The sequence below is a fragment of the Fusarium keratoplasticum genome, chromosome 1 (genome assembly GCF_025433545.1).
Source record: "Fusarium keratoplasticum isolate Fu6.1 chromosome 1, whole genome shotgun sequence".
Taxonomy (NCBI): domain Eukaryota; kingdom Fungi; phylum Ascomycota; class Sordariomycetes; order Hypocreales; family Nectriaceae; genus Fusarium; species Fusarium keratoplasticum.
The window spans coordinates 1,605,384-1,630,766 of NC_070529.1; the positions used below are offsets into that span (position 1 = coordinate 1,605,384).

The 25,383-nt window shown below is 54.1% G+C and overlaps 9 protein-coding genes across 9 annotated transcripts; 5 read left to right on the forward strand and 4 right to left on the reverse strand.

Moving 5' to 3' along the window:
• Positions 1–172: 172 nt before the first annotated feature.
• On the forward strand, positions 173–2,017 carry NCS57_00048100 (uncharacterized protein; the record flags this gene model as incomplete). Its single annotated transcript, XM_053050567.1, has 1 exon — positions 173–2,017. One exon carries the CDS (start codon positions 173–175, stop codon positions 2,015–2,017), a length of 1,845 nt encoding a protein of 614 aa, XP_052919082.1.
• Positions 2,018–3,067: 1,050 nt separating this feature from the next.
• On the forward strand, positions 3,068–4,735 carry NCS57_00048200 (Diacylglycerol O-acyltransferase; the record flags this gene model as incomplete). The annotated part of the gene is made up of 3 exons (XM_053050568.1): positions 3,068–3,110; positions 3,300–3,415; positions 3,473–4,735. The coding sequence occupies 3 exons, from the start codon at positions 3,068–3,070 to the stop codon at positions 4,733–4,735; spliced, it is 1,422 nt and encodes a 473-aa protein (XP_052919083.1).
• Positions 4,736–5,157: 422 nt separating this feature from the next.
• On the forward strand, positions 5,158–6,604 carry NCS57_00048300 (AP-endonuc-2 domain-containing protein; the record flags this gene model as incomplete). Its single annotated transcript, XM_053050569.1, has 3 exons — positions 5,158–5,476; positions 5,535–6,146; positions 6,198–6,604. The coding sequence occupies 3 exons, from the start codon at positions 5,158–5,160 to the stop codon at positions 6,602–6,604; spliced, it is 1,338 nt and encodes a 445-aa protein (XP_052919084.1).
• A 623-nt stretch (positions 6,605–7,227) lies between these two features.
• Positions 7,228–11,050, reverse strand: NCS57_00048400 (uncharacterized protein; the record flags this gene model as incomplete). The annotated part of the gene is made up of 3 exons (XM_053050570.1): positions 7,228–9,413; positions 9,464–9,986; positions 10,073–11,050. The coding sequence occupies 3 exons, from the start codon at positions 11,048–11,050 to the stop codon at positions 7,228–7,230; spliced, it is 3,687 nt and encodes a 1,228-aa protein (XP_052919085.1).
• A 498-nt stretch (positions 11,051–11,548) lies between these two features.
• NCS57_00048500 (Enolase) lies at positions 11,549–13,944 on the reverse strand (the record flags this gene model as incomplete). The annotated part of the gene is made up of 7 exons (XM_053050571.1): positions 11,549–12,344; positions 12,397–12,447; positions 12,500–12,591; positions 12,651–12,904; positions 12,963–13,103; positions 13,514–13,584; positions 13,922–13,944. 7 exons carry the CDS (start codon positions 13,942–13,944, stop codon positions 11,549–11,551), a joined length of 1,428 nt encoding a protein of 475 aa, XP_052919086.1.
• A 1,465-nt stretch (positions 13,945–15,409) lies between these two features.
• On the reverse strand, positions 15,410–16,294 carry NCS57_00048600 (Pre-rRNA-processing protein PNO1; the record flags this gene model as incomplete). Its single annotated transcript, XM_053050572.1, has 3 exons — positions 15,410–15,967; positions 16,022–16,161; positions 16,222–16,294. 3 exons carry the CDS (start codon positions 16,292–16,294, stop codon positions 15,410–15,412), a joined length of 771 nt encoding a protein of 256 aa, XP_052919087.1.
• Positions 16,295–16,653: 359 nt separating this feature from the next.
• NCS57_00048700 (uncharacterized protein) lies at positions 16,654–19,081 on the forward strand (the record flags this gene model as incomplete). Its single annotated transcript, XM_053050573.1, has 2 exons — positions 16,654–17,616; positions 17,667–19,081. Exons 1-2 carry the CDS (start codon positions 16,770–16,772, stop codon positions 19,079–19,081), a joined length of 2,262 nt encoding a protein of 753 aa, XP_052919088.1. The 5' UTR covers positions 16,654–16,769.
• An 887-nt stretch (positions 19,082–19,968) lies between these two features.
• On the reverse strand, positions 19,969–21,280 carry NCS57_00048800 (Eukaryotic translation initiation factor 3 subunit J; the record flags this gene model as incomplete). The annotated part of the gene is made up of 4 exons (XM_053050574.1): positions 21,034–21,280; positions 20,800–20,900; positions 20,038–20,732; positions 19,969–19,984 (listed from the first exon to the last, which is right to left on the reverse strand). The coding sequence occupies exons 1-4, from the start codon at positions 21,050–21,052 to the stop codon at positions 19,969–19,971; spliced, it is 831 nt and encodes a 276-aa protein (XP_052919089.1). The 5' UTR covers positions 21,053–21,280.
• A 2,042-nt stretch (positions 21,281–23,322) lies between these two features.
• On the forward strand, positions 23,323–24,602 carry NCS57_00048900 (Alternative oxidase; the record flags this gene model as incomplete). Its single annotated transcript, XM_053050575.1, has 3 exons — positions 23,323–23,871; positions 23,927–24,325; positions 24,393–24,602. Exons 1-3 carry the CDS (start codon positions 23,410–23,412, stop codon positions 24,600–24,602), a joined length of 1,071 nt encoding a protein of 356 aa, XP_052919090.1. The 5' UTR covers positions 23,323–23,409.
• Between the last annotated feature and the right edge of the window lie 781 nt (positions 24,603–25,383).

Sequence of the window (25,383 nt, forward strand, 5' to 3'; positions counted from 1 at the left end):
GCCTGGGGAAAAAATATCAGCTCTCGCCACGTCTCCAGCCACACATCCATCTATCACGCCCCGACATGTGCCTTTGACCAAAGGCTTTGGCGTCTTCGAATCTCGAAACTGACTGCATGCTGCATTCCATCTTTTTTCAAGTTTGTCAATTCTACGACTAGCAGCTGCGTCTATGGCCTCGGACGCCTCCGCCTTCACCGCGACCGACGCCCCGCCCGCAACGCGCTCAGAAGCGACCCCTCCCGCCGTCATCCCTTCAGACGACGCAGTCAGGTTGCTCAAGCGGCCTCGCTCACCTTCTCCTGCATCGCCGCGATCCCTCGCCCTCCAGTCCCAGGGCCTTTTGGCCCTTGGCTCCCCGACAAAGTCGGCTCGGCTGGCCCTCGCGTCCAGCATCTCCCCGACGCCCTTGACAGCCGCAGCAGCTCTCGAGGACGAGCGCCGGCGACGCGAAGGCACCGATTACGACGACGGGGCTCGAATTCCTGCCCCGACGAGCGACAACCCTAGCCACAAGGCTCTCGCTTCCCTAATGTCCGGTGCTGTTCAAGCCATGAGCCGCCCTGTTGACGCGCCCCCAGCTGCGCCAACAGCGGCCATGGATGCTTCTCCAAAGGCTCCAAATCCCGTGTCGCTGGCGCAAAACGCGACTAGCCAGGTTGAAGAGCGTAGTGCGACAAGTCCGCAGAGCGCTGCTAGTGTTGTCGGTGTTCCAGTGACTGAAAGTCCCACTCCAATGGACGTTGACGCACCCAAGCTTGAGCAACATCACCAACAGTCGTCGCAACAGGTTGTTGGCCAAGAAGAGAGACACCAACCAGGCTCGTTATCATATCCAGGGTCGCTCCAGGCCACGGGTAACCTGGCGGAAACTCCTGCTAGAGGAATGAGCTTCCCCATGCCGGGGCAGGGCCAGACATCACCCACGTCATCCGCTTCCAAGAAGCATAAATGCCCCTACTGCAACACCGAGTTTACGCGCCACCACAACCTCAAAAGTCACCTCTTGACACACAGCCAGGAGAAACCGTACGTTTGTACCGAGTGTCAGATGCGGTTTCGCCGGCTTCATGACTTGAAGCGCCACGGGAAGCTGCATACGGGTGAGAAGCCTCACGTCTGTCCCAAGTGTGACCGCAAGTTTGCTCGTGGTGATGCTCTGGCTCGTCACTCCAAGGGTGCTGGTGGTTGTGCTGGACGACGGTCAAGCATGGGCAGCTTTGTTGATGATAATGATCTGGAGAACAGCATTGCCGAAGCTGATGAGTCGGCCATGTCTGGCCTCGCTTACGATAATGCAGAGGATGATGAACTGAGGCGACAAAGTCTGCCTAGCATCACGACCCAGCACGTTGCTGGAGCTCAAGGTGACGGCTATGGTGCGCATGCCCGGACTTACCCGCCGCCTGGCGCGCGACCGGGCTCGGGAGGGCTTTTCCCTCCGAACGTGAGCCAGCAGCAAAACCAAGCGGGCTCCAATGCCTCACAGAATGTGGCCAACAATTTGGCCGCCCATACAGCCAGCACCAACATCTCGCCGTTGCCCGTTACGGCGGCCAACGCAAACATGTATTCACAGACGGGGATTACAGAGAGTCCCAAGCCTTTGAGCCCTGGAGTTCAAGGTCACGATGGCAACAACCTGGTGCGGCAGCGCTCGCCCAGCTTGACGCAGCAGCTTCAGCAACAGCAGTTTGGACGCCGGACATCGGACCTACAATCGCCTCACAGCACGCAGCCTCGGCCCAAGCTTCCCGGGCTGTCGCATCCTGAATTTGCCGCGCCCGGCTCCGCCGGCTTCTCCCACACCCGGAGCGGGAGCGGCGCGGCGCCCACCAACGAGAGCAACATGTTCGCACAGAGCGACCCTAGTGTCTGGGCTTATATCCAAACACTGGAGGAAAGGGTTAAGACTCTGACGGATAAGGTTACTACTCTGGATCATGTGGTGGCAGACTTGAAGCAACAAATGGAGACACGCGACGCCGCGGCAGCAACAGCGGCGGTCAAGGCGTAGCGTGAGGTGACTTCAAAGCGTTGACGCATCTTTTTTTCCTTGTTGCAGGGCATACTAAGACGACCTTCGTTTTCTACCCTTGAGATTATTCGGCATGGTGCCCAGGGAGGCGTTATAGGTTTTGGGAATTTGGTTCAGTGGATGGTAGGGGCCTCCACTTCAAAAGAAAGGACTTGGGATGTTTATGAACTGGTTGTCGTATTGTTACTGTACCATACATGCATTGTTGTTGTTGTTGTTGTTGCTGTTGCTGTTGCTGTTGAAGTTATTGATTCCTCTCAGATAGTGTGCGTCGTGGCTGCACCCAACTGGGACGGTAGGAGAAAGGTGTGCAAAGTCATGATGCTTTGTATATAGAGAATCCACCAAGCCGTTGGCTGACCCCATGAATACAAAGGCGGGATGGTATAACAGGGTCGAATCAGGGGCTAAGGGAATGGATGGGTCCCTGGCAGGGTCCGGGAGGGAGAGCTGAGATAAGAGGTTCTCGGCATGCATGGCAGGCTCGGTCCGATGTTGTCTATAATGTTCTAATATAGGTTCACTTCTTTGCAGGCGCTTCTGTTTGTGTTGAAGACTGAGTGACACGAGTGAATGAATCGAGCCTGTACCGAGGCTGGAGGGAATGACTGGGTTGACACGGACCAACGACACTGTGTACAAGGCGAGGGCAGCGGAACCCGTACCGTAGAGTAACGTACCATGCCGGATGGGGAGGGAAGCTTCTGACTTCACGTGTCGAAGCCCACGAGTGCGACGTCATCGCCCAGAAGGAAGCTGTGCGTATTCGGCATGTTTGACGGATGAAGCATCCATGAAACCAACTGCCTGGCCCACCTTCATCCATCCAAACCGTGGTATAATGGCGCCTGATGCTCGTGCCATTGTCGCTGCATCTAGACATTGACTTTGCTTTCATCTTCTCTCGTCGCTTCCGTTGCCGTGACGTGGCCCTGCCGTGTTTTTGACGCAGTCCGCACCGACTTTATCTAGGGCCTCGACCCCCCCACCTAAGAAACCATCTATCTCGACGCGCAGGCAACAGACATCATGGCGAGTCCCGAGGTCGACGGCGGTATTTCTATCGAGAATGGTGAGTTTGCGATTGCCCCGCGTACGAGGTGATCTCTGTGAGCCATGCGCTCGTCCAACTGCAGGCGGATGGAGCGGATGGTATCATAGGCCCAAGGCGTCTGCAAGCTAGCATCGAACATGAGCCTCAACGCCATGCTTTTGAATTGACCATTGAATATATGGAATCGAGACGCTAACAGCTCTACAGGCGCGCAGCCATCCGAGACGAACGAGAAGGTTACAACCATTCCCAACCCAGAGTCAAACGAACCGATCGAGCCGGAGCAACCGGAAACCCGGGAGGAAGATGCCACCGCAGATAACGTATGCGCCACCTGCAACACGACAGCTGGAGTGTTTGGACTGACTAGTCGGCAATAGGGGAACCTAGCAAGACCCGAGATGGAGGACGGCGGCGACCTTCAGTCGACCATATCCACCAGCAACGGCGATTTCGACGACGTGACACTTTCTCCATCCAATGGAGCAACCAAGAGCTACGCCGCCGTCGCTGGCGGGAAGGACGAGAAGGATACCAGATATGACGAAGACTGGTCTTACCCAAAGTTGCCCATCATCGCCGAGTCGCAGCAACGTGAGCGGGCGAACTGGCGCGCTGGAGGAATTCGATTTGCTCCCCTGCGCGTGCCAATGGCACGGCGATTACAAACGGCAGCAGTGCTCTTCCACTGCATGTCCATCATCCTCTTGGTGTCAATCTTCTGGCTGATCTGCGCCAACCCTTTGACCTGGCCTATTCTTGTCCCGTACCTCATCCACCTCACTCTCTCGACAGCAGCAAGCAATGGGCGTCTGTCGTACCGCTCCGAATGGTTCCGCAGCCTGCGACTGTGGAAGCTCTTTACTGGATACTTCCCCATGAAGTTGCACAAGACGTTTGACCTGCCCGCCGACAGGAAATACATCTTTGGCTACCACCCCCATGGTATTATTTCTCATGGAGCTTGGGGAGCTTTTGCTACTAATGCCCTTGGGTTCAGAGAGCTGTTCCCTGGCATTACCAACACTCTACTTACTCTCGACTCTAACTTCCGCCTTCCCTTCAACCGTGATTGGATTCTGTGGATGGGCTTGCAGTCTGTTTCCAAGGAGTCGATCTGGAACATGTTGACCAAGGGTGGCCCCAATAACGACGGCCAAGGACGTGCGGTTACTATTGTCGTGGGAGGTGCCCGAGAGTCGCTCGAAGCTCAGCCGGGGACTCTTCGTCTAATTCTTAAGGGGAGAAAGGGCTTTGTCAAGATGGCGCTTCGCACAGGAGCTGACCTTGTCCCCGTCATTGGATTCGGCGAGAACGATCTTTACGACCAGCTCAGCCCCAAGACGCACCCGATTGTGCACCAGATGCAGATGATCTTCCTCAAGGTCTTCAAGTTCACCGTGCCAGCTCTCCACGGACGAGGCGTGCTCAACTATGACGTTGGACTCATGCCGTATCGACGACCGGTCAATATTGTCATTGGGCGCCCGCTCCGGGTTGAGAGGCCTCATGGACCTCAGCCGGCACAGGAGGACATTGATGAGCTTCACGAGCGCTACATTCGAGAGGTTGAGAAGTTGTGGGAGGCATATAAGGATCAGTTTTCTCCTGATCGAAAGGCTGAGATGGAAATTTTTGCCTAAGTTTCATGGTGTACTTGTCTGAACGGCGGTTTTATATGTCTGATGCTGGGATAGGTAAGGAAGGAAAATGGAGGCTTGGATTCTGGACGTGGGACTGACTGTTCCCGTATTTCATATGTGTTGAGTTAGGCGTTTCTGTACGAAAGGCGAGGCCTCGTTATGGCTTCTTTTGGATCTTGAATGGTCAGGAATACGATAGAAATTGATACTCTTGAAGTTCAACACGAGTCTAACAATCCGAGGTCACATGATTTCGTGCTTGGTAATTCAGGAGGCATCGCGTCAATCGCGTCACACAGTATGGGCACTGCAGATTGCCCTTTCCATCAACCTCGAAAAACAAAACTTGATCAATTGCCTCATCAGCGTTGAAAAACCGCTCAGAGTCTTTCTCCGGGACTGTCACGGCTTTGTAACCTACAATGGCCCGTACATCTCTGCGCAAAAGACAGGCAGTCAGCTACAACGAAGACGACAACGACGACGAGATGCCCAAGGTGACCAAGGCCGTCGCGGCCGCGGGCAAGGCGATTGAGAAGACAAAAGGGGCCGTCGCGAAGGCTGTGACCAAGCGAAAGGCCGAGCCGGAACCAGAGATTGACGCCCCGGCGCCGGCGGCAAAGGTGACCAAGAAGCGCAAGACCAAGAAGGAGGAAGACTCTACGCCGCTCGCGGATCGGACGGCTGTTTCTTCGCTCAAGCCTGCTATGCATATTGGTGCTCACGTCAGTGCCGCAGGAGGTTCGCAATCTAACTCTGTTTCTGCTCGATTCACACGCTGATCAAATATCGTCTATAGGTGTACAAAACTCTGTCACCAACGCCATCCACATCGGCGCCAACGCCTTCGCCCTCTTCCTCAAGTCGCAGCGCAAATGGACCAACCCTCCCCTCGACCCCTCAGCCAAGAGCCAATTCATCTCGCAATGCAAGCACCACGGCTACAGCGCCGCCGAGCACGCCCTCCCGCACGGCTCGTATCTGGTCAACCTGGCACAGGCCGACGAGGAAAAGGCCAACCAGGCGTACACCAGCTTCCTTGATGACCTCAACCGATGCGAGCAGCTGGGCATTCGGCTTTACAACTTCCATCCCGGGTCGACGGGCGGCGACAGCAGAGCTGCTGCGATTGGACGTATCGCGGCGCAGTTGAACAAGTCTCACAAGGCCACCAAGACAGTTATAACTGTTCTTGAGAACATGGCGGGGAGTGGCAATGTCATTGGGTCGACCTGGGAGGATTTGAGAGACATTATCGCCTTGGTCGAGGACAAGGAGCGAGTAGGCGTCTGTATCGATACCTGCCATGCCTTTGCTGCTGGGCATGACTTGCGGACGCCCGAAGCTTTCAAGAAGACTATCGACTCTTTCAACGATATCGTCGGCCACAAGTACCTCAAGGCTTTCCACCGTAAGTGTCCTCTTGCCCCCCTCTCTCCTGGAACTAACTAACAACTTCTAGTCAACGACAGCAAAGCCCCCTTTAACTCCAACCGTGACCTCCACGCCAACATCGGCACCGGCTTCCTCGGCCTGCGTGCCTTCCACAGCATCATGAACCACGCCCCCTTCGCCGGCATGCCCATGGTGCTCGAGACGCCCATCGACCGGCCAGGATCCGACGGCAAGCCTGTTGAGGATAAGAAGGTCTGGGCCGACGAGATCAAGCTCCTCGAATCGCTCGTGGGCATGGACGCCGAGAGCGAAGAGTTCAAGCAGTTGGAGGAGGAGCTGCAGGCAAAGGGGGAGACAGAGAGGAATAAGATACAGGATCAGGTCGATCGCAAGGCCGTCAAGGATGCGAAGAAGGGGACGAGGGGGAAGAAGGGGGCAAAGAAGAAGAAGGACGAGTCCGATGAGAGCGAGTAAAGGAATGAGTGCTGATGGTTGGCAGGGAGGATTATAGATATGGATGAAGCTATTCTGACATACAAGTAGATACTTGTATCATAATGTAATACACTGTACTATCTCTTACCTGAACTCACCTCATGGCGGTTGGTTAATTCCATGGCACGCACTGTTTCTCGTCAGTGATGAGTGGTCATGTCCAAGGAGAACTATGAAATGTGAACACATTAATGGAAAGGTAAAACAAGACCCTGCTGCCACTGCCATACTACTATTAAGTTGGATAATTAGCAGAAAGGTATGGCATACATCGCCCTGACGTGCACTGTCTTTGGGCTTGATATTATGAATCGTCAGAATGGCTTCAAGTGGGCAGATGGCAAGAACCTATTTGCACTCACGAACAAACCACCATGATTATCAAACAATGTAATATACTCATAACAATGCATTTGCAAATAAACGGGTATTCTCATCACGCGTACAAAACTCCCAAGCAAAACTCAAGCCAAAAGGTCTAGAACCACCAATGCCTCCTCCCTTCGCCACTCCAGCTTTAATCCTAGGGGATGCCAGACACAACATGATCCAACGCCAGGCCATGAATCGTAACAAGACAAAGTCACACGCAAGTCAAAAATCTACTTGCGGTTCTTGGAAAACGAAGCCTCCAGCTTCCCCATCAAACTCTTTAGCCCGACGCCTCTCTCGCAGTTGGCCTCTAACCACTTCTCCATGCGCTCCCTCACGCTCTTCATCGACTTGAGAACAGGCATCTTGCCGCCCTCCTCGCCTCCCGCCTCGGCAGCTGCACCGGGGTTGAGCAGAAGCTCGAAGCAGTCGGACCAGAGATCCGTCTGCCAATATCGCTTGAGGCTCTCGCGAACCTTGTACCGTCTGCCAGACTTGCCCAGCCCGCCCTGGTCGCAGCGCACCGTCTCGATGTACTTGCCAAAGAGCAGAGTGTGGATGATGCCAGCGAGACCGTGGTAGTCAATCTGCCATGTCCATGGACGGCCCTCTCGCATCTCGGCGCAGTCTTGAGCACTCGTCTTCCAGTCGGCGATGAACTCGACGTCGGGCACGAAAGCACGCATGTCGATGCCTCGTCCGAAGTCGATGAGGACTACACCCCGCGAAGACCAACCACCGCTGCCATCAGCCTTCCACTGGCTTGATAGGGGCTCTTCGCTCATGAGAGCGTCCAGACGCAAAAGACAGTTGTCGGCCTTGAGATCGCCATGTAGGAGACTCTTGGAGTGGAGAGCCTCCACCGTTCGGAGGAGCTCAATGGTGAAGAACATGGCCAACTGCTCGTCCATAACGGCAGAAGGCTCAGCTCGGAAGAAGTTGACCACATCGAGTAGTGTACCATGAGGGTGGTATGGCAGGAAGAGGAATCCCTCGTCTTGGTATAGATGCATCTCGTGTGCGTACGACATGGAGGCCGAGGCACGGTGCTGAGGGCCCAAGCGAGTGTGAGCTAGACGCATAATATGGAACTCCCATGGTGAAGGCGGCGTCTCCATCTTGAGTGCTTCAACCTCGTTGCGGTGGTTGACAGCAAAAGCGCCCTTACCCATAGTGGGAATGGCATTCTCATCATTCTCGTCACCTTCAGGAGCCGAGTTCTCTACCAGGTAGACAGGTGCGAAAGCTCCAGCCCCGAGTTCCTTCTTGACCGTGTACGTAGCGTGAGTGTCGGGGAATTCGATCACGACTGGGCTGGTAATAGGTCCAGTCTTGTCGCCCGACTTGTTGGCTTTGGCGAGGGCCTTGGCAAACTTACGAATTTCGTTGCCCCTTTCGTACTTCTCCTGTCGGTGGTCGTAGAATCCAGAGTAGGCGCTCAACGGCGGCAGCATCTTGGTGATGATTTCAGCCTGAATCGACTCATCAACTGGGTTGCACTGGATATCCTTGATGATGGGACCTTTGGGAGGGAGGGGCTTTGAGGGAATCGACTTTCCCAGAGGCCCGATGGACTTGGGAGCCAGAGGAGCCGACATCTTGGGAGCAGGGCGAGCCTCGTGCACTATCTCGCGCAGGGGGCTGCTTAGGGGCTCAAGATCGGAACCCTCTTCATCATCCACCAACATCGAGTTGTCCTTCTTGCAAGGCGTCTTGTACTCATTGCGTTCCACCGTCACGTCAAGAGATGCCTCGGTCCTCTCTGTGATGGGTGTCATAAACGGCAATCGGTTGTTGGCCACCTCAGCCGGGTCCCTATACGGCCGAGTTGGTGGCTCGTAGTCTTCAGGGGGGATAGGAATGAAGCTCGTCCGTGTCATGGGAGGGAACTCTTCTGTCACTGGAGTCTCGAGTTCCTCAACATCTTCTCCTTCCTCGGCATCCTCAGTTCGATCCTGTCGATCAGAGTTGTCGAAAGCTTCAGATGGTTCTTGCTCTGTTACTGGTGCACTTGTATCAATGAGATCAGAGACCTGGGTGTCGTTGCGTTCGCCGTCACGCTCCTCCTCGTCATCCTCCCCGTCCTCATTAAGGTTGGGAATGTGTCTTCTTGTTGAAAAGTCAGACCACTCGCTGACACTCTTCGCATCAGACGTCTCATCGTCACCGGCTTCACTGGGCTCGATCTGCCTGGTTGTTCCGGTGCTCTCCACGTCAGTCGTGTAGTTGTCGTCACTCTCGTAATCATCATCATCGTAGGCGCTCTCTTCATCATCCTGGCCGGCAGGCTTCAACGGGGCATTGAAAATATCGTAGATCTCATCAGTGGCAGCTTTGGTATGGATCGTCATGGTGGGCTCCGAGGTGTTCTTCTTCTTTAGCTTGGGTCTTGACGGGGAATCAAGCTTTGCCTTGACTGTTGAATGGTTAGATGATGGAAAGGGAGGCTGATGTGAGAACACTTACTGATCTGAGTCTCGTTGACTTCAATCACCTTCTTCTTCTTGCCCCCTCGTGGTCCTCGAGGCTGCTCCATGGCCCTACCGTTCTCGTCATACTGCACAGTGTCTTTATGAATCACCAGCTTGTCAGAACGGTCTTGATGGATGACTAGCTTGCCAGCAGGAGGATCTTTATGTATCATCAGCCTGTCAGCAGAATCCTGGTGGATCATCAGCTTGTCGGCAGGATCCTGGTGAATCACCAATTTCTCTCCAACTCCCTTGCTGATTTCTTCAATCTCAACAAGAGGAGCAATAGGGTCAGGAACCAGGTTCTCGTCAACAGACTCCTCCTCCCAGCTGTGATCAAGCCAGCCTCGATTAGCAGCCATGATCTCCTCGAAGCTTAGCTCGGTACCAAGCTCCTCTGGAGTTGGGTAAATTGCAGCAAGGTCAACAAACACGCGCTCCTTTTTGCCCGTATGGGGATGAACTGAGACTTGATGTTGTGAAGGAACAACAACAATATTCTGTATTTGTGAAAGAGACTATTGAACCAACACCGAATAAACCATTTATTAGTTCTATGACTATCAATATTTTGGGCGGTTTAAGGAAAGAGAGAGGAACTTACCGGATCCCTAAAGATCGACATCTTGGGAGCAGCGCTCTTCTTCCCCCCTGCTTGGAGAGTCTCGCCAGCCCAGGGCTTGGCCTCCACAGCGTTCTCCTTCTTACGATCCGCGAGCGAACCGATGGTATCCCAGCCCTTAGAACCAGCCGCTCTTGTGGACATGGCAGATGGCTTGGCATCAGCATCCGAGAAGATGGCTAGCTTGGATTTATTAGGCTTCGATCCTCCACCGCTTGTTGGCCGAGGGGCTTGGGGATCTGCTGCCCGCGCAGCTGCGAATGGATCGACCTTGGCGGCAAGAGCTGGTCGGACAGTGGGCAGAGCCGGCGATGAGGGCTCGTCCATGACGTCTGGCTGCTGGGCAACTCGCTCCTCAAACTCCTTGAACTTGCGCAAGAGTCGCTGAACCGGCCGGGCCTCGCGCTCGATACCCAGTTTGTATACCTCTTCAGCCTGAGCCCATCGTCCAGCACCCTCAAGCCACGCCGCGTACTCTTCGTAGAAGAGAGCAAGGGACTCTCCGATACCGTGTCGGGACAGGAACATGTATGTCTCGCGCGGGGCATCAGAGAAAAAGTGGATGTAGTGAACCCAGAGCTTGAGGTATCTAGGGTCGTTCTTATACTGCGCTGAGCCAATGAAGGCCTTTGTCGCGCGCTCAAGAAGAGTGTGAAGCTGTGACTGTGGTGTTGCTTGCGCCGAGGGGTAGGCATCTAGGGTCCATCGAACGTAGCGCTCGAAGACGTCGAGGGGGTCGTCCGACTCGGCGAGGTTCTCAACCTCGGCCTCAAATTCGGCTCGGATGCAGTCGTGCACATTTCGTGTGTCGGAAGGTGTTGGTGTCGAGAGTTTATGAAGGGGTGAGGGCGAGTACAGTTGAGCCAGTTTCTTTGCTGAACGACCGCCAGGCAAGGACTGAATGTTCTCCTTTTGCCCTTCGATTAGGTTAAAGTCGATAAGATCTTCTGAGGCTGACATGATGGGTTAGTATTTCCTCAGATGAGGTTCGCTTTTGGATGGGCGGCTCTCAAAATCGGCGATGTTGTTATGGATAAAGTGAATCTCAAACAATCCCACTTGGCGGTGTTGATGTTATCTGTTTCGTAATGCGCCAAAGAGAGCGTTGCCTGGGAAACCGCCACGTGTGGCTCAACAGCCCTACCTCTTCTGCAGATCCAATGGCAGCCACAGTAAAGCTACGTACATTCCCTGGTCAGCCCAACGTCACTTTCACTTGGAGAAACCCAATTCAAGAACCCAATTCTCAGACGATCACCAGAAATCATCACAAGAAACAAGACGCCCAATGTTTGAACTTCAATCAATGTCTTTATTGTTGAACCTTATTTTACGGTTTTTTTAGCCTATATTACTTCAATTTTGCCGACCTGGTATCTGGTCCCATGCGCTCCTGGCGAAGGACTCAAAGGCATCATCATCATCCCAAGGCTTTTAGGTGCACATCTGCCTCTCCATTTACAGGTTGACAGAGGTGCGGAAGTTGGCACCGGCGTAGATGGCGCCCTCACCGAGCTCCTCCTCAATTCGGAGGATCTGGTTGAGCTTGGCGAGACGCTCAGATCGGGCAGGGGCACCGGTCTTGATCTCACCGGCACGGAGACCGACAGCAATGTCAGCAATGGTGACATCCTCAGTCTCACCGGATCGGTGAGAGACCATGACACCCCAGCCGTCGGCGTAGGAGTCCTTGGCGGCCTGGATGGACTCGGTCAGGGTACCGATCTGGTTGACCTTGAGGAGGAGGGCGTTGCAAGACTTGAGCTCAATGGCCTTCTTGATGCGGAGAGGGTTGGTGACAGTCAGATCGTCACCGACAATCTGGATGTCCTGGGTCTTGGAGAAGTAGCTCCAGGCCTCCCAGTCGTCCTCAGCGAAGGGGTCCTCGATGGAGACGATGGGGTACTTCTTGCTGAGCTCAGCGTAGAGGTTGGCGAGCTCCTCGTAGGTGAGCCACTTGGTGGGGTCGCTCTCGGGGTTCTTGAAGTCAAGATCGTACTTCTTCTCCTCCACCTTGTAGAACTCGCTGGAGGCAACGTCCATGGCGATCTTGATCTGGCCAGTGTAACCGACCTGCTCAATGGCATCGGTGATGAGCTCGAGAGCCTCCTCGGCAGTCTGGATATCGGGGGCGACACCACCCTCGTCACCGACGTTGCCGGCGGACTGGCCGTATCGCTTCTTGGCCAGACCCTTGAGGGCCTGGTAGACCTCAGCACCCTGGCGCATGGCCTCAGTGAAAGAGGGAGCGTCACTAAGGCCGCGTTAGCAAGGCTTGGGTTGTATGACTCAGATGAAGCACTTACGTGGGGACAATCATGAACTCCTGGAAGGCGAGACGGCCACCAGCGTGGGAACTGACATCAAGTTTAGCTAACAGCACTAGGCATCGAGTCAATTGACACTTACCCGCCGTTGAGGACGTTCATGAAGGGAACGGGGAGGACATAGGGCTTCTTGGTTCCGGCAAGGTCGGAAACGTGAGCGTACAGAGGAACGCCCTGCAGGAGAGATCAGCATGTGAACGAAACACGGCAGAGAGAATCCAATTGAAACACACCTTCTCAGCAGCACCGGCCTTGGCAACGGCCAGAGAGACACCGAGGATGGCGTTGGCACCGAGCTTGGTCTTGTTGGGGGTACCATCGAGCTCGTTGAGGAAGGCATCGACAGCGGACTGGTCCTTGACATCAATGTTCTTCTCAATCAGAGCGGGAGCAATGACGGTGTTGACGTTCTCGACGGCCTTGGTGACACCCTTGCCGCCCCACTTGGACTTGTCGCCATCTCGGAGCTCGCAAGCCTCGTGCTGGCCTATATTACGGAAACTTAGCGAGACAGTTATGTGAAGCCGAGGAGGATCGGGACGTACCGGTAGAGGCACCGGAGGGAACGATGGCCCGGTGGAGGCCGGTCTCGGTAACGACGTCAACCTCGACGGTGGGGTTGCCACGGGAGTCGTAGACGGAGCGGGCGAAGACCTTGGTGATGGCCATGTTGATGATGTGATGTTCTGAATGGGCTGATGTATTAGCTGGCAGTTCAATGGGTGGGTAGCTCGGCTGGCTGTCGTGTCGTGAGGTGGAAGGAGAGGAAAGAGAGAAGAGTGCGAGGGAAAAGGGAGAAATTATAAGCTCTCTGGTAGGCGGAGCTTTCTGGTGAGCGGCACCAAACGAGAAACGGCCCGTGTGCAAACGACGAGTGGTTGGAATATGCCTCAACAGTCTTTGGTGTTGCTCATCACAACCAAGCCAGCCAGCTCCCGTTTGGTGGGGGGGTTCCAATCGGTGAGGGAGGGGTGGAATGGAGGGGTGGACTGGATGGAGGGGTCCAGTGAGGGGAACAACAGTAGCAGAGCTCAAGGGAGCTGGAGGATAGGAGGGGCAACAGCAAGCGAACAGTGGGTAGTCAAATAAAGCTCACCTTGGTGTAGAGAAGGTTTTTTTTGTACAAGACGCAATGAAGCCCAGAACCACGTCAAGAGGTACTCTGGTCTGTATGTGAGATGGATGTGAAGAAGAGGAATGAAGAGGAGGAAGAGAGAAGGGAGAAAGCGAAGATGGAGGGGAGGGCAGGGTGTTTTATGAAGGAATTGGAAGCATGAGGAAGGCAGTCGAGCCCAGTAAACAGTCGACACGAAAGCTGCTAGGAAGGTACCGTACGTAGCCCCCATCCACCTCCCTCCATGCCATGCCATGCCCGTCCATGGCGTACGCACGCACGCAGGCTGATGGTGGACGGCACGTCCAGACAACACCTCTCACCAAGCAAGGTGGGGCAATAGGTTCGATGGAGGACCGTGGAGGGGTGAAAATGATCTCACAATCTCACACTGGGGCCCTTGAGAGGTGCATGGTTAGAGGTGAAGTGGAGGGGTGCCCCCTGGTTGGTCCACCGACCGACTTGAGAGGCAAGGCAAAAAAAATTGGAAAACTGAGGTGGATGGCTTCACATCGCCCAGATCAGGGTACCCCGCTAAAAATTATCCCCATCCCGCCTCGCGAAGGCTGCTACTCGGCCAATGGTTCGCGGCTCACCTCTGGGAGATGGATAGCCGACGTTGACAGGGCCCTGCCTCAGGGGGGATAGTATGGATCATCATGAGCATATCGCTGCGGTACCGTTGTTTGGACATGGAAATCACCTCTTTTTCCCGCCTCAGACACACGGTGCCTCCATTACATGCCATGCTGCCGGCCGACGCAGCGCCGCACTGAGACCGAGAGGAGAATCCATCTGTCACTTCATGAGATTTGATTACTACTGTTCTTAGCTAGCCTACCTAGCCCAATCCGCCGCAAAACAATATCTGTCATGGCTCCCAAGTTGGATCATGTCCACTCTCGCCATGCATCCCCACGTAGCACGTAGTCGATTACCTACATCCCGTTGTTCCGCCGTGCCTTTGCCTCGCTCGCCAGCAGCAAGATGCCAGCCATCAGCCCTCCTCCTCCCGTTGATTCCCGGCGCCGCGGGCACGCGCGGGCTTCGCCTTGCCCGTCGTCCGCCGCATCGTTGCCCAGGTCTCTCCGTGCCGGCTCAAGGACGGCTTCCGGTTGGACAATGCCCGTCCCGATCGGAAGCCAAAGTCAACAAGGTGTAGGTGCGACGAGGCGCGCCTCCGCAGTCCCGGGAGGCTGCATGGCGAGCGCAGGCACCATCCATCCCATCTGCCAGGCCCAACCATGCCATGCAGTGCTTCCGCATCTCCTTCGTCTACAATACAAGCTCCAGCAGAAAGCCGCCATCCTCAAATTGTCGGTCAGGGCTCGAAAGTCGGTCGATGTTTTTCATGTTCTGATAGACATGGATGTGAATGGAGTGATGCGAGTCCGTGCCTATCAGCTCTCATGAGGAGCTGCAGCCAACAAGAGACCCGAGCCCTCCACCCCCCCTCGTGTTTGTGTGGGCGTCTATGTCTGGATGCGTGCAGGCCGACAACATGGGTTGATATTTGAAAGCGGTATTACTGCTGAGTATCAAACATGAACTGACAACGTCTCGCCCGGCACAATCATGCGTCGCGGGCCCGTGTGCGTCCGTCCGTATGTCGGCACGTAGAGCATGGAAGTCAAGGTAGTGTATGAGTACGCGCGCGCCTTTCTGCTGCCTCGCTGCATCCTTCCATGTGGGTATCCACGAAACATCAAATCAGATTCATCTCAAACTCGATCGTTATCGACATGCCATGCCAGCCTCTTGCTTTGCTGTGCTGCGCTGTGCTTCGAGTCCGTAACCCTTGTCCGACATAACCCAATATCATAATGCTGCCCACCCGAAACGCCGTATGTAGCAACCCAAGTCTATCGTTAGCTTCGTCTAGAAGCGCTCCTTCATCCTCGCCGCGACCGTTCGGAGATTGCCGTACACCTTGCCAGGTGGCTTTCCGAGAATCAGGCTGACGACCGACTCACGGGCGAGGTGGATGTTCTTGAACCCGCCGAGAATGTGAATCTTGGAGTCGGCCAGCACGATTCGGGTCCGGCTCGCGTTCTCGATGGCGAACTTTGTCTTTCCGTCCTTGCCAGCAATCCGACCGATAGCGCGGGCCTGGCTGTCGCCGTGCATCGTTCGCACATCCTTGATCTCGAATGTCTCGATGTAAAGGTCGTCAAGTCGTAGCAGCGCGATGGCGTCGTCCACGTCAAAGCCCAGAGTAAAGGCCTTGACAAAGTCCTCTCCCTTTTGCAGTGCTCCCGAGTCGGTGGTATGCTTCGACGTCCTCAACTCGACCGTCTTTCGCTTAATGTTCATTCGGCACTGGAGCTTCAGATGCTCGACGAGGGGTGGGTAGATGGAGGTCCAGGCCTGTTTTAAAGGTGTCATTCGGTGAGGAGGGATAGGGACCTTGCGAGTCTCGACTCTGGTGATGGGGTCCTGGGAATGTTAGAGGCATGTTCTCTCAACATGGACGGAAAGAGGCAATCTCACAATGTCTCTGGCCGGCGCAAATCGAGGGCGTCCCTCCTCATCGATAGCCATTCCATCCTCATTGTCCTCCACAGGCACGACGGCGTTCGCATCAGCGGGGAGAGCGTCGGGAGCATCTAATAGAAACTCTTCGTCATTTTCTAGCTAGATGTCAGACCCTGGCCTCTGCGATTTTCTCGACTCTGTGAAATTTTTCCTACCTGCGACTGGAAGAGGAATATCTGTGGCGAGCGGGGCATCCTCGGCCTTCTTCAACGCTGTGGGCGCAGGCATTTTGAGCAGAACTTGAAGAATATCTTGCGGTGAAGAATCGAGACGGAATTCAGCACACGCTTTCGGCTCCTAGAAATATTCTTCAATATCGGGATCGCACGAAAATCTTCAAGTCGAGCTCGTCGAAAGGGTATTGAGGATTTGGTGGGGACGCCGTTGGACTTTCGAACCACACCGATCAAAAATTTGTGTGGCTTATCGCGGCTTATCGATTGGTTCGGCGACTCCAACCTGGAGGGCGCGTCATGGAGTGACTTTCGGCTGCTCAAAAATCAAGGTGCATTAGTTAGCACACTCTCAAGAGGGCACTCGCCTGGGCGTGACGGAATCAGAGGTTGCTAACACCGACTCCATCTTCCGTTGCAACCTCGATCTCTCACTCTCACTCCAACCAAACCCTTTCACCTCCATCCTGCCTTGCCCAGTCCACGTTCCTCGTGCCCTATTGTCCTCGAGGCAGGCACAATGTGTTGGAATGATGGCTAAGGGCTTTCCCTCGTTTCGGATCGGCCGCTGCTTTGGAATCTCCATCAACTCTTCTCCAGCCACATGCTGCTCCATACCCATACCCGCAGCTCTGCGTGCCTCTGCAGAATCTGGTCCGAGATGGCCACTATCACCGACCTCCCTCGCGCCCTCGAGTTTTCATTCTGCTCACAGCCAGCGAGAATGGCAACCCTTCGGTCGAATCGCATACAATAATGCGATCAATGCCCCGACATGTGCCTGGCGCCATCCTTTGCCGCCTCGGAACCCTTGCGCCGATCGCATAAACACCCCGCTGACCCCTCGCATTGCTATTCGCAATGCAAAATGCACACCGACATGGCCGGCAAGGTCATGGCAGCATAGATTCTACAGTGGGAACAGTCATGGCAATGCGTCGAGGTGTTCCTGTGGCAAGGAAATCGCAGTCTCCCCCGCCAGGCAATCCAAGACGACCCAAGACCTACAGAAGGTCAAGGCTTCCACATTAAACGAAACGGCCAAAGATGCTCCGAAACAATCCTCTGACCAACCGAAGCCAGATGCTTCTGCCTCGGACTCCGAGTCAATCGCATCCTATATGTCATATCTACATCTACCAAGGATGCCCCACCGGCCTACCAAGGAGGAGTTGCTTGAGGCTGCTAATGGCTTTTGGGAGCGCCTCAAGGTTCGGTTAAAGTGGGTGTCCATTAGAAGCATGAGGCCATGGAACATCGATGAATGGGGAGCATTTGTTTCATGGTTCTTGTTTGGCCATCTTGTCTGGATTCTCTTGGGAACAACAACCTTTTTCTCTCTCGTCATCCTCTCTATCAACACCGTCTTTGCTCAAGGTATGGATAATCCTATCGTGGGTGGCCTAACGATCACTAACAGGCTGCAGAAACATTGGCTCAATGGGTGGGCGATTACCTCACACAGTCTGCCGGTGTCACCGTTGTCTTCGAGTCCGCTATTGTTCCCAAATGGCGCGATGGCGTCATCTCGTTCCGAAATGTGTTTGTTTCTCGACGTCCTGGTCAGGGCAGCGTCTCGTCCGTGAGCAAGGGTTCATCAGACGCTGCTGCTGAGGCGGCTGCTGGTCGACAAGCCAATCTGGAGAAGGTGTCTGAGTCCGAGGACGAGGAGGACGACGGGAACTACACCCAATTCGACGTCACGTTTTCGACCGTCAACGTCACACTTTCCTTCCTAAACTGGTGGAACGGAAAAGGCCTATTAAAGGATGTTGAGATCAAGGGTGTGCGGGGTGTCATTGACCGTACGTCAGTGACCTGGCCGATCGAGGAGCTTGACCCCTTGTCGTACCGCCACAAGCATCAGCCAGGAGACTTTGAGATTGAAAAGTTCAAGATGGAGGATCTCCTGCTTACTGTCCACCAACCGGGTGGTTTCAGGCCCTTCTCGGTCAGCATCTTTTCATGCGAGCTGCCTCAACTCCGGAAACAGTGGCTCTTCTACGACTTCCTCTCAGCAAACCACATGTCGGGATCTTTCGATGGCTCCCTTTTCACGATCCACCCGCGACAAGTCCACGGTGTCATTCCCAGTGGCAACGGCGATCCGGACGCTACACTTGGCTTTGGTGATCCCAAGGCGTGGAAGAAGTTCAGCAGGCTCCGAATCGATGGCTTGAAGATCGATCACCTTAACCGCGGAGTTGAGGGACCTTTTGGCTGGATCTATGAGGGAAATGTCGACATTGTCGCTGATGTCATGTTCCCAGCGGACACTGATGAGAGCATCACCAAGGTCATGACCGACTTTTACGACCAGCTGGAGGAGGTTGTCATCTCGAACCGTCACCGCTTTATGCGCAACATTCAAGAGCAGGGCCCTGCCCTCCTCACAAGCGGCCATCTCTCAGATTCAGCCGGTGATATTCATGGCGATATCGCGACCGAGGAATCACAGACAGGCGAGGACGAGCGCCGTTACTTGATCATGGATCTCCGCATCCACCTCAACGACGTCAAGGCTGCAGTGCCTCTCTTCACCAAGGACATGTCGTACGTGAACCAGGCCCTCGTCCGGCCCATCGTTGCCTACATCAACGCAAAGAAGACCTACATCCCCATCAGCTGCCGCATCGTCAAGCGCGCCAGCGACTTTGATGGCAGCTGGTCCATCTTTGACTGCGGCCTCATGAACGACATGTCAGCCGAGACCTACGACGCCTTTGCTAGGGACGTTGAGAACCAGCAGAGCCGTGTCCGCCGGTTCAAGAAGGTTGGCTTCTGGACCCTGTCCCTTGCCGTCCACGCACTCTTCATGGGCATGGCGGGCAACGTGGTCTGAGCCTTTAGATCACTGGCTCACTCACTCTACTCTTTTTTGCCATTTTCATTTTTCCAATTCACGGAGCATTGCGTCGACGATGGATACATGTGCGACGCTGTATATCTTAAAGTGGGTGGTTTATCGGGATGGATGACGACGCATGTATAGGAAAGACAACGGTCGGCGTTTGGGGTCCTACAATGGACAGGCCTGGGAATTTTTCGGCGTTGCTGGTCTGTTGCAATGAATGACAGGAATGAATACACACCCACGATTCTACTCTCTCTAATCATGCTGGGGAGAAGGTCATGGGCGGTTGATGAGATACCCCTGCCATGCTGGTACGTTAGTCTATCACATAACAACGAAAGCAGCTTAGCCAGGCAATTGTATACGAACAGGCATGATAATGTACGAGTTCTATATGAAGTTCAAGATGTTCAGGTGTAATGTAATGCACAACTATCCTCTAGCTCTTGTCTTAAACTTTCTCTAGACCAGGGCAGCCCGGGCTTGAGTCACACACAACTCCCATCTAATGGAGTATATGCAACGGACTCGTCTACTGAGGACAAGTGCCAGTCTCCGAGCGTGTTCGCTTTCATTCCAAAATACCCCGACGCCCTCGCGCCCGTCCATTAAACAACCCCCTTTTGCTACCCTCTCCTTGCGCCACCCTCACCCTGCTGCCCCTGTCCTATCCGAGCACCCGGAACGGATTCGAGGCGAAGCCATGAAACGCCGGCATGTAGACAGACGTAGGCTCCAACGGCACACCGCAACTACACCGTGGGAAGTGTAGAGACAGGCTCGCTGGGCAGGGCCAGGAATGCGCAGCCCGGAGTTGGAGCCACGGACTGGGGCGCGAGATGGGAGCTCCCCTCATTATTTCGTCAAGAACCGCTTCACATGAAGTCATCACTAGAGCAGGGTCAGCTTGGTCAAGTTCCTCACATGGGGATCCAGATACTCACTCTCCAAAATCGCCATCCTCATCGTAATGGCTAGTGTCCGCAACGTTAGCACGGCCAGTAACCAGGGACGTCTTGGTCTTGGCAGCCTTGGTCTTCTTGCCGCCCTTGTCGGCAGCCTTCTCCTCCCTCATCTTCTCGTTGCCCAGGGCGGTGATAGAACTAGCAAGCTTCTTGATCTGCTCGCTGGGCATCTCCTTGGCGAGAGCCTTGGTGAAGTCCTGGAGGAAGAGGCTGTACTGGGCGTTCTTTGCGTTGGCCGAAAGGATGGGGCCCAGAACTGTGCGGAGGTTGTCAAACTGAGCCTTAGTCTTGGGCTGGAAAAGGGGCAGCTTGGAGATGTCGACAGTGTTGGTAGGATCACTGGAGTCGACGACGACGGCAGCAGTTCGAGTCTTGGCCCGACCAGCGCTGATTCCGATATCTCCAAACATGTCGGCGGCGTGGGCGAGATCGGCCTCCTGCTCGGTACGTCGGAGTCGCTCACGCTTCTCGGCCTCGGTCTCCTCGATCACCTGAATGCTGGCGGCGTCGGCCTTCTGCTTGGCTCGGTCGGCCTGGTGCTCAGCAATACGCTGGCCCTTGGGCTTCTTGGCGGCGGCGGCGGCTTCAGCAGCCTTGGCCTTGGCCTCGGCGGCCTTGCGCTCCTTCTCGCGCTCTACCTCGGAGTCTTCGGCGGCATCCCACGAATCGAGGACCTGGCGAAGAGGGTCGGGTTAGTCTTGCAAGGCACCAGAGAGCGCGGGGCACCAGGTCGAGACTTACATCGCTATCGTCTTCCTCATCGTCAAACTTGCGGCGAGCAGCACCGGCACCGGTAGCCTGGGGAGAGCCGGAGGAGGAGCTATCGTCGCTCTCCTCGTCGTCTATGAAAACCTCTGTTAGCCAAGAAGTCCTTCACGATTTTGAGGCAGGGATCGAGTCTACGACCCCGCAAAGCCCATCTCGCGATAAGACACGATAAATCTAGATGTCCCAGTGCTTGGAGGGGCTACTTACCCCACTTCTTAGGAGGCATGATGTCAAGTGTTTTCTTTTCTGGTGGTAGAAAGAAGGCGGTTGTCGAAGATGTTTTGAGGCGTGCGAGGTGTGTCAAGGAGGAAAGTTTTGTGTGCGCCTTATGTGCGTGTGTGTGGGTGGGTGTTTGATGCCGGTCGCGAGTCGGTCGAAAACGGGTCGAGGATGGATCTGGTTTTGAGGGAGAATAAAACAAGTTGGCGAGGGAAAAGGCTAATAAGAAAGTTTTGCCTTGTTTAATATTTTATATGATATGAATAACAAGAGTTGATGCCTTGAACGATAATGAATAGTATCAAAGAAAACTAACTTTTGATCAAGGTACATCGACTCGTAGTGGTCGGGCACAAAGACTTGGACCCAAACAGGCACTCATTGCAGGAGTGGCCGGGGGGGATGGAGGGGCAGAAGGAGGGGCAACTTTTGGGGGAACTTGATTTTTTTTTTTTTTCCTTGACTTTTTTTTAGACGCTTTCTTTTCCTCGGCCATGGCGCGGAAACGTTAATACGATCAGATCTTGACGTCAATCATGGCTGCTACTAAAAAGTTGGGGGTTGCATCGATGTTTGTTACTCCTGTTCCGATATTTCCCTTGTTCTTCGAGTTGGCTCAGACTCGAAGACTTTACTCGCCAACGCTGGTCCACGGTTGAATTCATACATGGGAACCCGAGTTGCCTATTTACACAGTAGGGGGGGCTCTGACTGCCTTTCCGAGGTATCCATCTACTCATGTGACTCATATTAAACTTGGTGATCTCTTAATAAATACCTCGAAATCTGGGCTCGGGTCTTGGCATCCATCATGTCTCGTGGGGCTGCATTTGTGGCATCCCTACCCGGAAGCCACCCGCGTCTGACAAGTTCAGGGCTGGGATTGACGGGGATGATGGATCACTTGAACATGATTTGGATGAATGCAAGCCTTGATGTATGAAGACTTTGGCTTTCATGATGGGCGCCTTCTTTGGTTTGTATCTGAGTTACACTTTAATTGTGTAGAGAGTATAGATTAAGCATGAAACCATGAACGTTGATAATCTGTGTTAGTCGCCTCGTTAAAATCAATGCGCAGACAAAGGCAATAATTTCATCATGCTCCCGTTTGAGAAACTTCTTATTTTCTCATCCGCCAGCTAAAACCCCCCTATAAACCAACGTCTTCATAACGGATACTGACTGCATGTAGGTTCGTTGTAAAATCTTGCAAGTGGCTGATATCCTCCGTCCTCCTCGGAGTTGACCATCACATGATGACGCAGATTTTCACAGACAAAGGAGGCATAATGATTTCAAATTCCAGCCCTGCCAATGCTACGCAGAAAATAATTAGGCTCATCCCCAAATTCGGATCCCTGGATTTGTGGCACGTGGTTCATAGAGGCGTGCATCTAAGTAAAAAAGATGCCTTTTCGTCGCCGATTGCCCATGTTTGTCCCCGAACTGAGGCCCATATTCCCGTCCACAATTCACCGAGTCACCAATCAAAAACCCGCCGGCATGGATCTCGTTCGCGGTTTTCAGGCCAAAGCGCGAGCGCGAGGTCAAGCTGAATAGATATCGACGCCTTCCGACTGGTGAAGCTGAGCTTGGGGTCCCCGATATCAGGGAATGCGGGAATGAGCATCAGTAAAAATTGATAGAAACCTGCGCAACCGCAGAAATCACCCCTACAGGCCATGTACCTCGCCTTGCCTTGAGGTGGTTTAGTCTCCGCGAGAGGTAATACTGTAGTCATCAAGAGAGCAGAGCCCCATCTTCCGAGTCCTCCCGATGGAACTCTCTCACGTGGTATCCAGCAACTCCAAGACGGCCGCCGGTGAACCTTGTGTATCCCATCCACACACATGGCCGCGTTCTCGATTTGGGTCTTGAAAGAGCTTTGCTAGCGCCTCTCAGCGCTTGTCTGAACCACTGCGGGCCGTCATCACCATGACAAAACCCAGCATTGGCCCGATTTTTGCGGCAAAGATACCGCAGCGCCGCACACGCCGCTCACCTTGAACACATGGACCTTGAGCCTTCCGGTCTGTCTTCGTGGCTTTCGTATCGTCTATTGTAAGCAACACCCAGCTGGGTGCACAGGCATCCTGCTCATACCTGCTCCCTCGCGAGGGAACTCCGACTCTGCTTTGCCATGGACCCTGGGGGGTATGGATGGGAATGATGCCCATCCTCCGGGGCAACCTCCCCGATGGCCGTTATCTATCTGCGAATATATAAGGTCCTGTCATGCCTTGTCAGGCAGAAGGCTTTTGTATGCTGTGTCCTGTATCAAACAATATCATCACTGGTCTCTACCACCTCTTTGCTATACCTTCTTATACATCCAAGACGTTGCAAGTCTTGTCCATCCCAATGCTTTCGACTCAGATCCAGCACGCCCACGCCTCGAGACAAGCTGCACAGCTTGGAAAGGCAGCAGCTTCAAGCTTCGTCCGTACTGCATCCTCTTCTTCCTCCCTTCTTGGATGCCCGGCCGTCCTTAGAGTCGGCTGCGCAGCGAGCCAACAACATCGACTCTTCTCGTCAACACCCGCCACCCAACTCCGTGACTTCTTCCCCGTGAAGGAGACTGCCCATATCCAAAAGACCAAGCCAGCATGGCCTCACCACGCGCAGACATACGAAGAGATGGCTGCTGTCGTACCTGCCCACCGAGAGCCCCGAACCAAAGGTGACTGGGTGGCCTGGAAGATTGTGCGCCTTGCCCGATGGTGCATGGACAAGGCCACGGGCATGGATCGTGAACAACAAGTTGACAAGAAGCACCCAACAACTTCTGTTGTGGCACAGAAGCCTCTTACCGAGGCGCAATGGGTATGTATCACCTCCCTCCCCTGATCCGAAGAAAACGCAGACTGACAAGCCCAAGTTGGTGCGATTCATCTTCTTGGAGAGCATCGCCGGAGTCCCAGGCATGGTCGGCGGTATGTTGCGCCATCTCGGAAGCCTTCGACGCATGAAGCGAGACAACGGTTGGATCGAGACACTCCTCGAGGAGAGCTACAACGAGCGGATGCACCTCCTGACATTCATGAAGATGTGCGAGCCTGGCTGGTTCATGAAGATGATGATCATTGGAGCTCAGGGCGTCTTCTTCAACAGTCTTTTCGTCTCTTACCTCATCTCCCCTAAGATTGTCCACCGATTTGTCGGATATCTTGAGGAGGAGGCCGTCCATACCTACACCCGCTGCATCAAGGAGATTGAGGACGGTAACCTGCCCAAGTGGAATGACCCCAAGTTTGGCATTCCCGACATTGCTGTCCAGGTGAGCAGCACCAACAACTCTTACACAGGTCTTGGAATGAAACCTTGCTGACTCAGTTTGTGGCTAGTACTGGCAAATGCCCAAGGAGCACCGAACGATGAAGGACCTGATCCTTTACATCCGGGCTGACGAAGCCGTCCACCGAGGTGTCAACCACACACTCGGTAACCTCAACCAATCCGAAGATCCGAACCCCTTTGTCAGCGAGTTCAAGGACCGAGAGGTTCCCAGGCCTGCCCTAAAGCCCGCTGGATACGAACGAGCCGATGTCATCTAATAGGGAGCGAAAACTAAACGACTCGACGACGAGGAAATAACCTTGAAAGTCAAACACGACCTTGTACCAAAAGCCATTTCTTTTGTTAGGAGAAGAGCATTAAAAGATGTCTGTATATTTAAAGAGCTGTTACATATGATACCACTGGGAACCGGCGTTCTGGAAGGCCCCGAGGTGGAGCTTTGTGGAATTATGCAGTTTGTTGCTGTTTTTGGAGGTGTTTGGGGCCAGACAATCCCAACTCATGACGGATACATAAAAGAATTTGGTAGATGATGGATAATTTCCAGTGGTAATATACAATCGAAATTTACACAAACCTCTCGCCTATATGCATCGAAGAGAACAGTAAAGAGAACCTGCGGGCCTCAGCGAGGACTCGAAATAGTGACAAACGAGGCCCTTCACACAACCCTCGCTGTCCCTTGTTGCACAGTGCCTCCCAAGAACACGTAATTCTTATGTAGGCGCTCCGTATCACCTCGTTTGCCCGTAGTCTCTCCATGGTCCAATCTCGCATGTGAATTTCCTGCCTATTTCGGCAAGGGGACGTCGTTAAGCTTCTTTGAACCCGGACCGGACCGCGTCACCAAGAGGTCGAATATGCCTTGCGAGGATCATTTTGGGGAGATGTGCGCTGTCATCGAGGGTCGTAGTTGGCTGAAACTGATGTCATGCTTTGAAGCACATCACCTTTTTTTCATGCCCATTGTTTCGCTCATCGCTCTCTCTGTGTGCGACCCCCCGGTCACGCAAGCACTCATCCAGCACGAGCAGCACA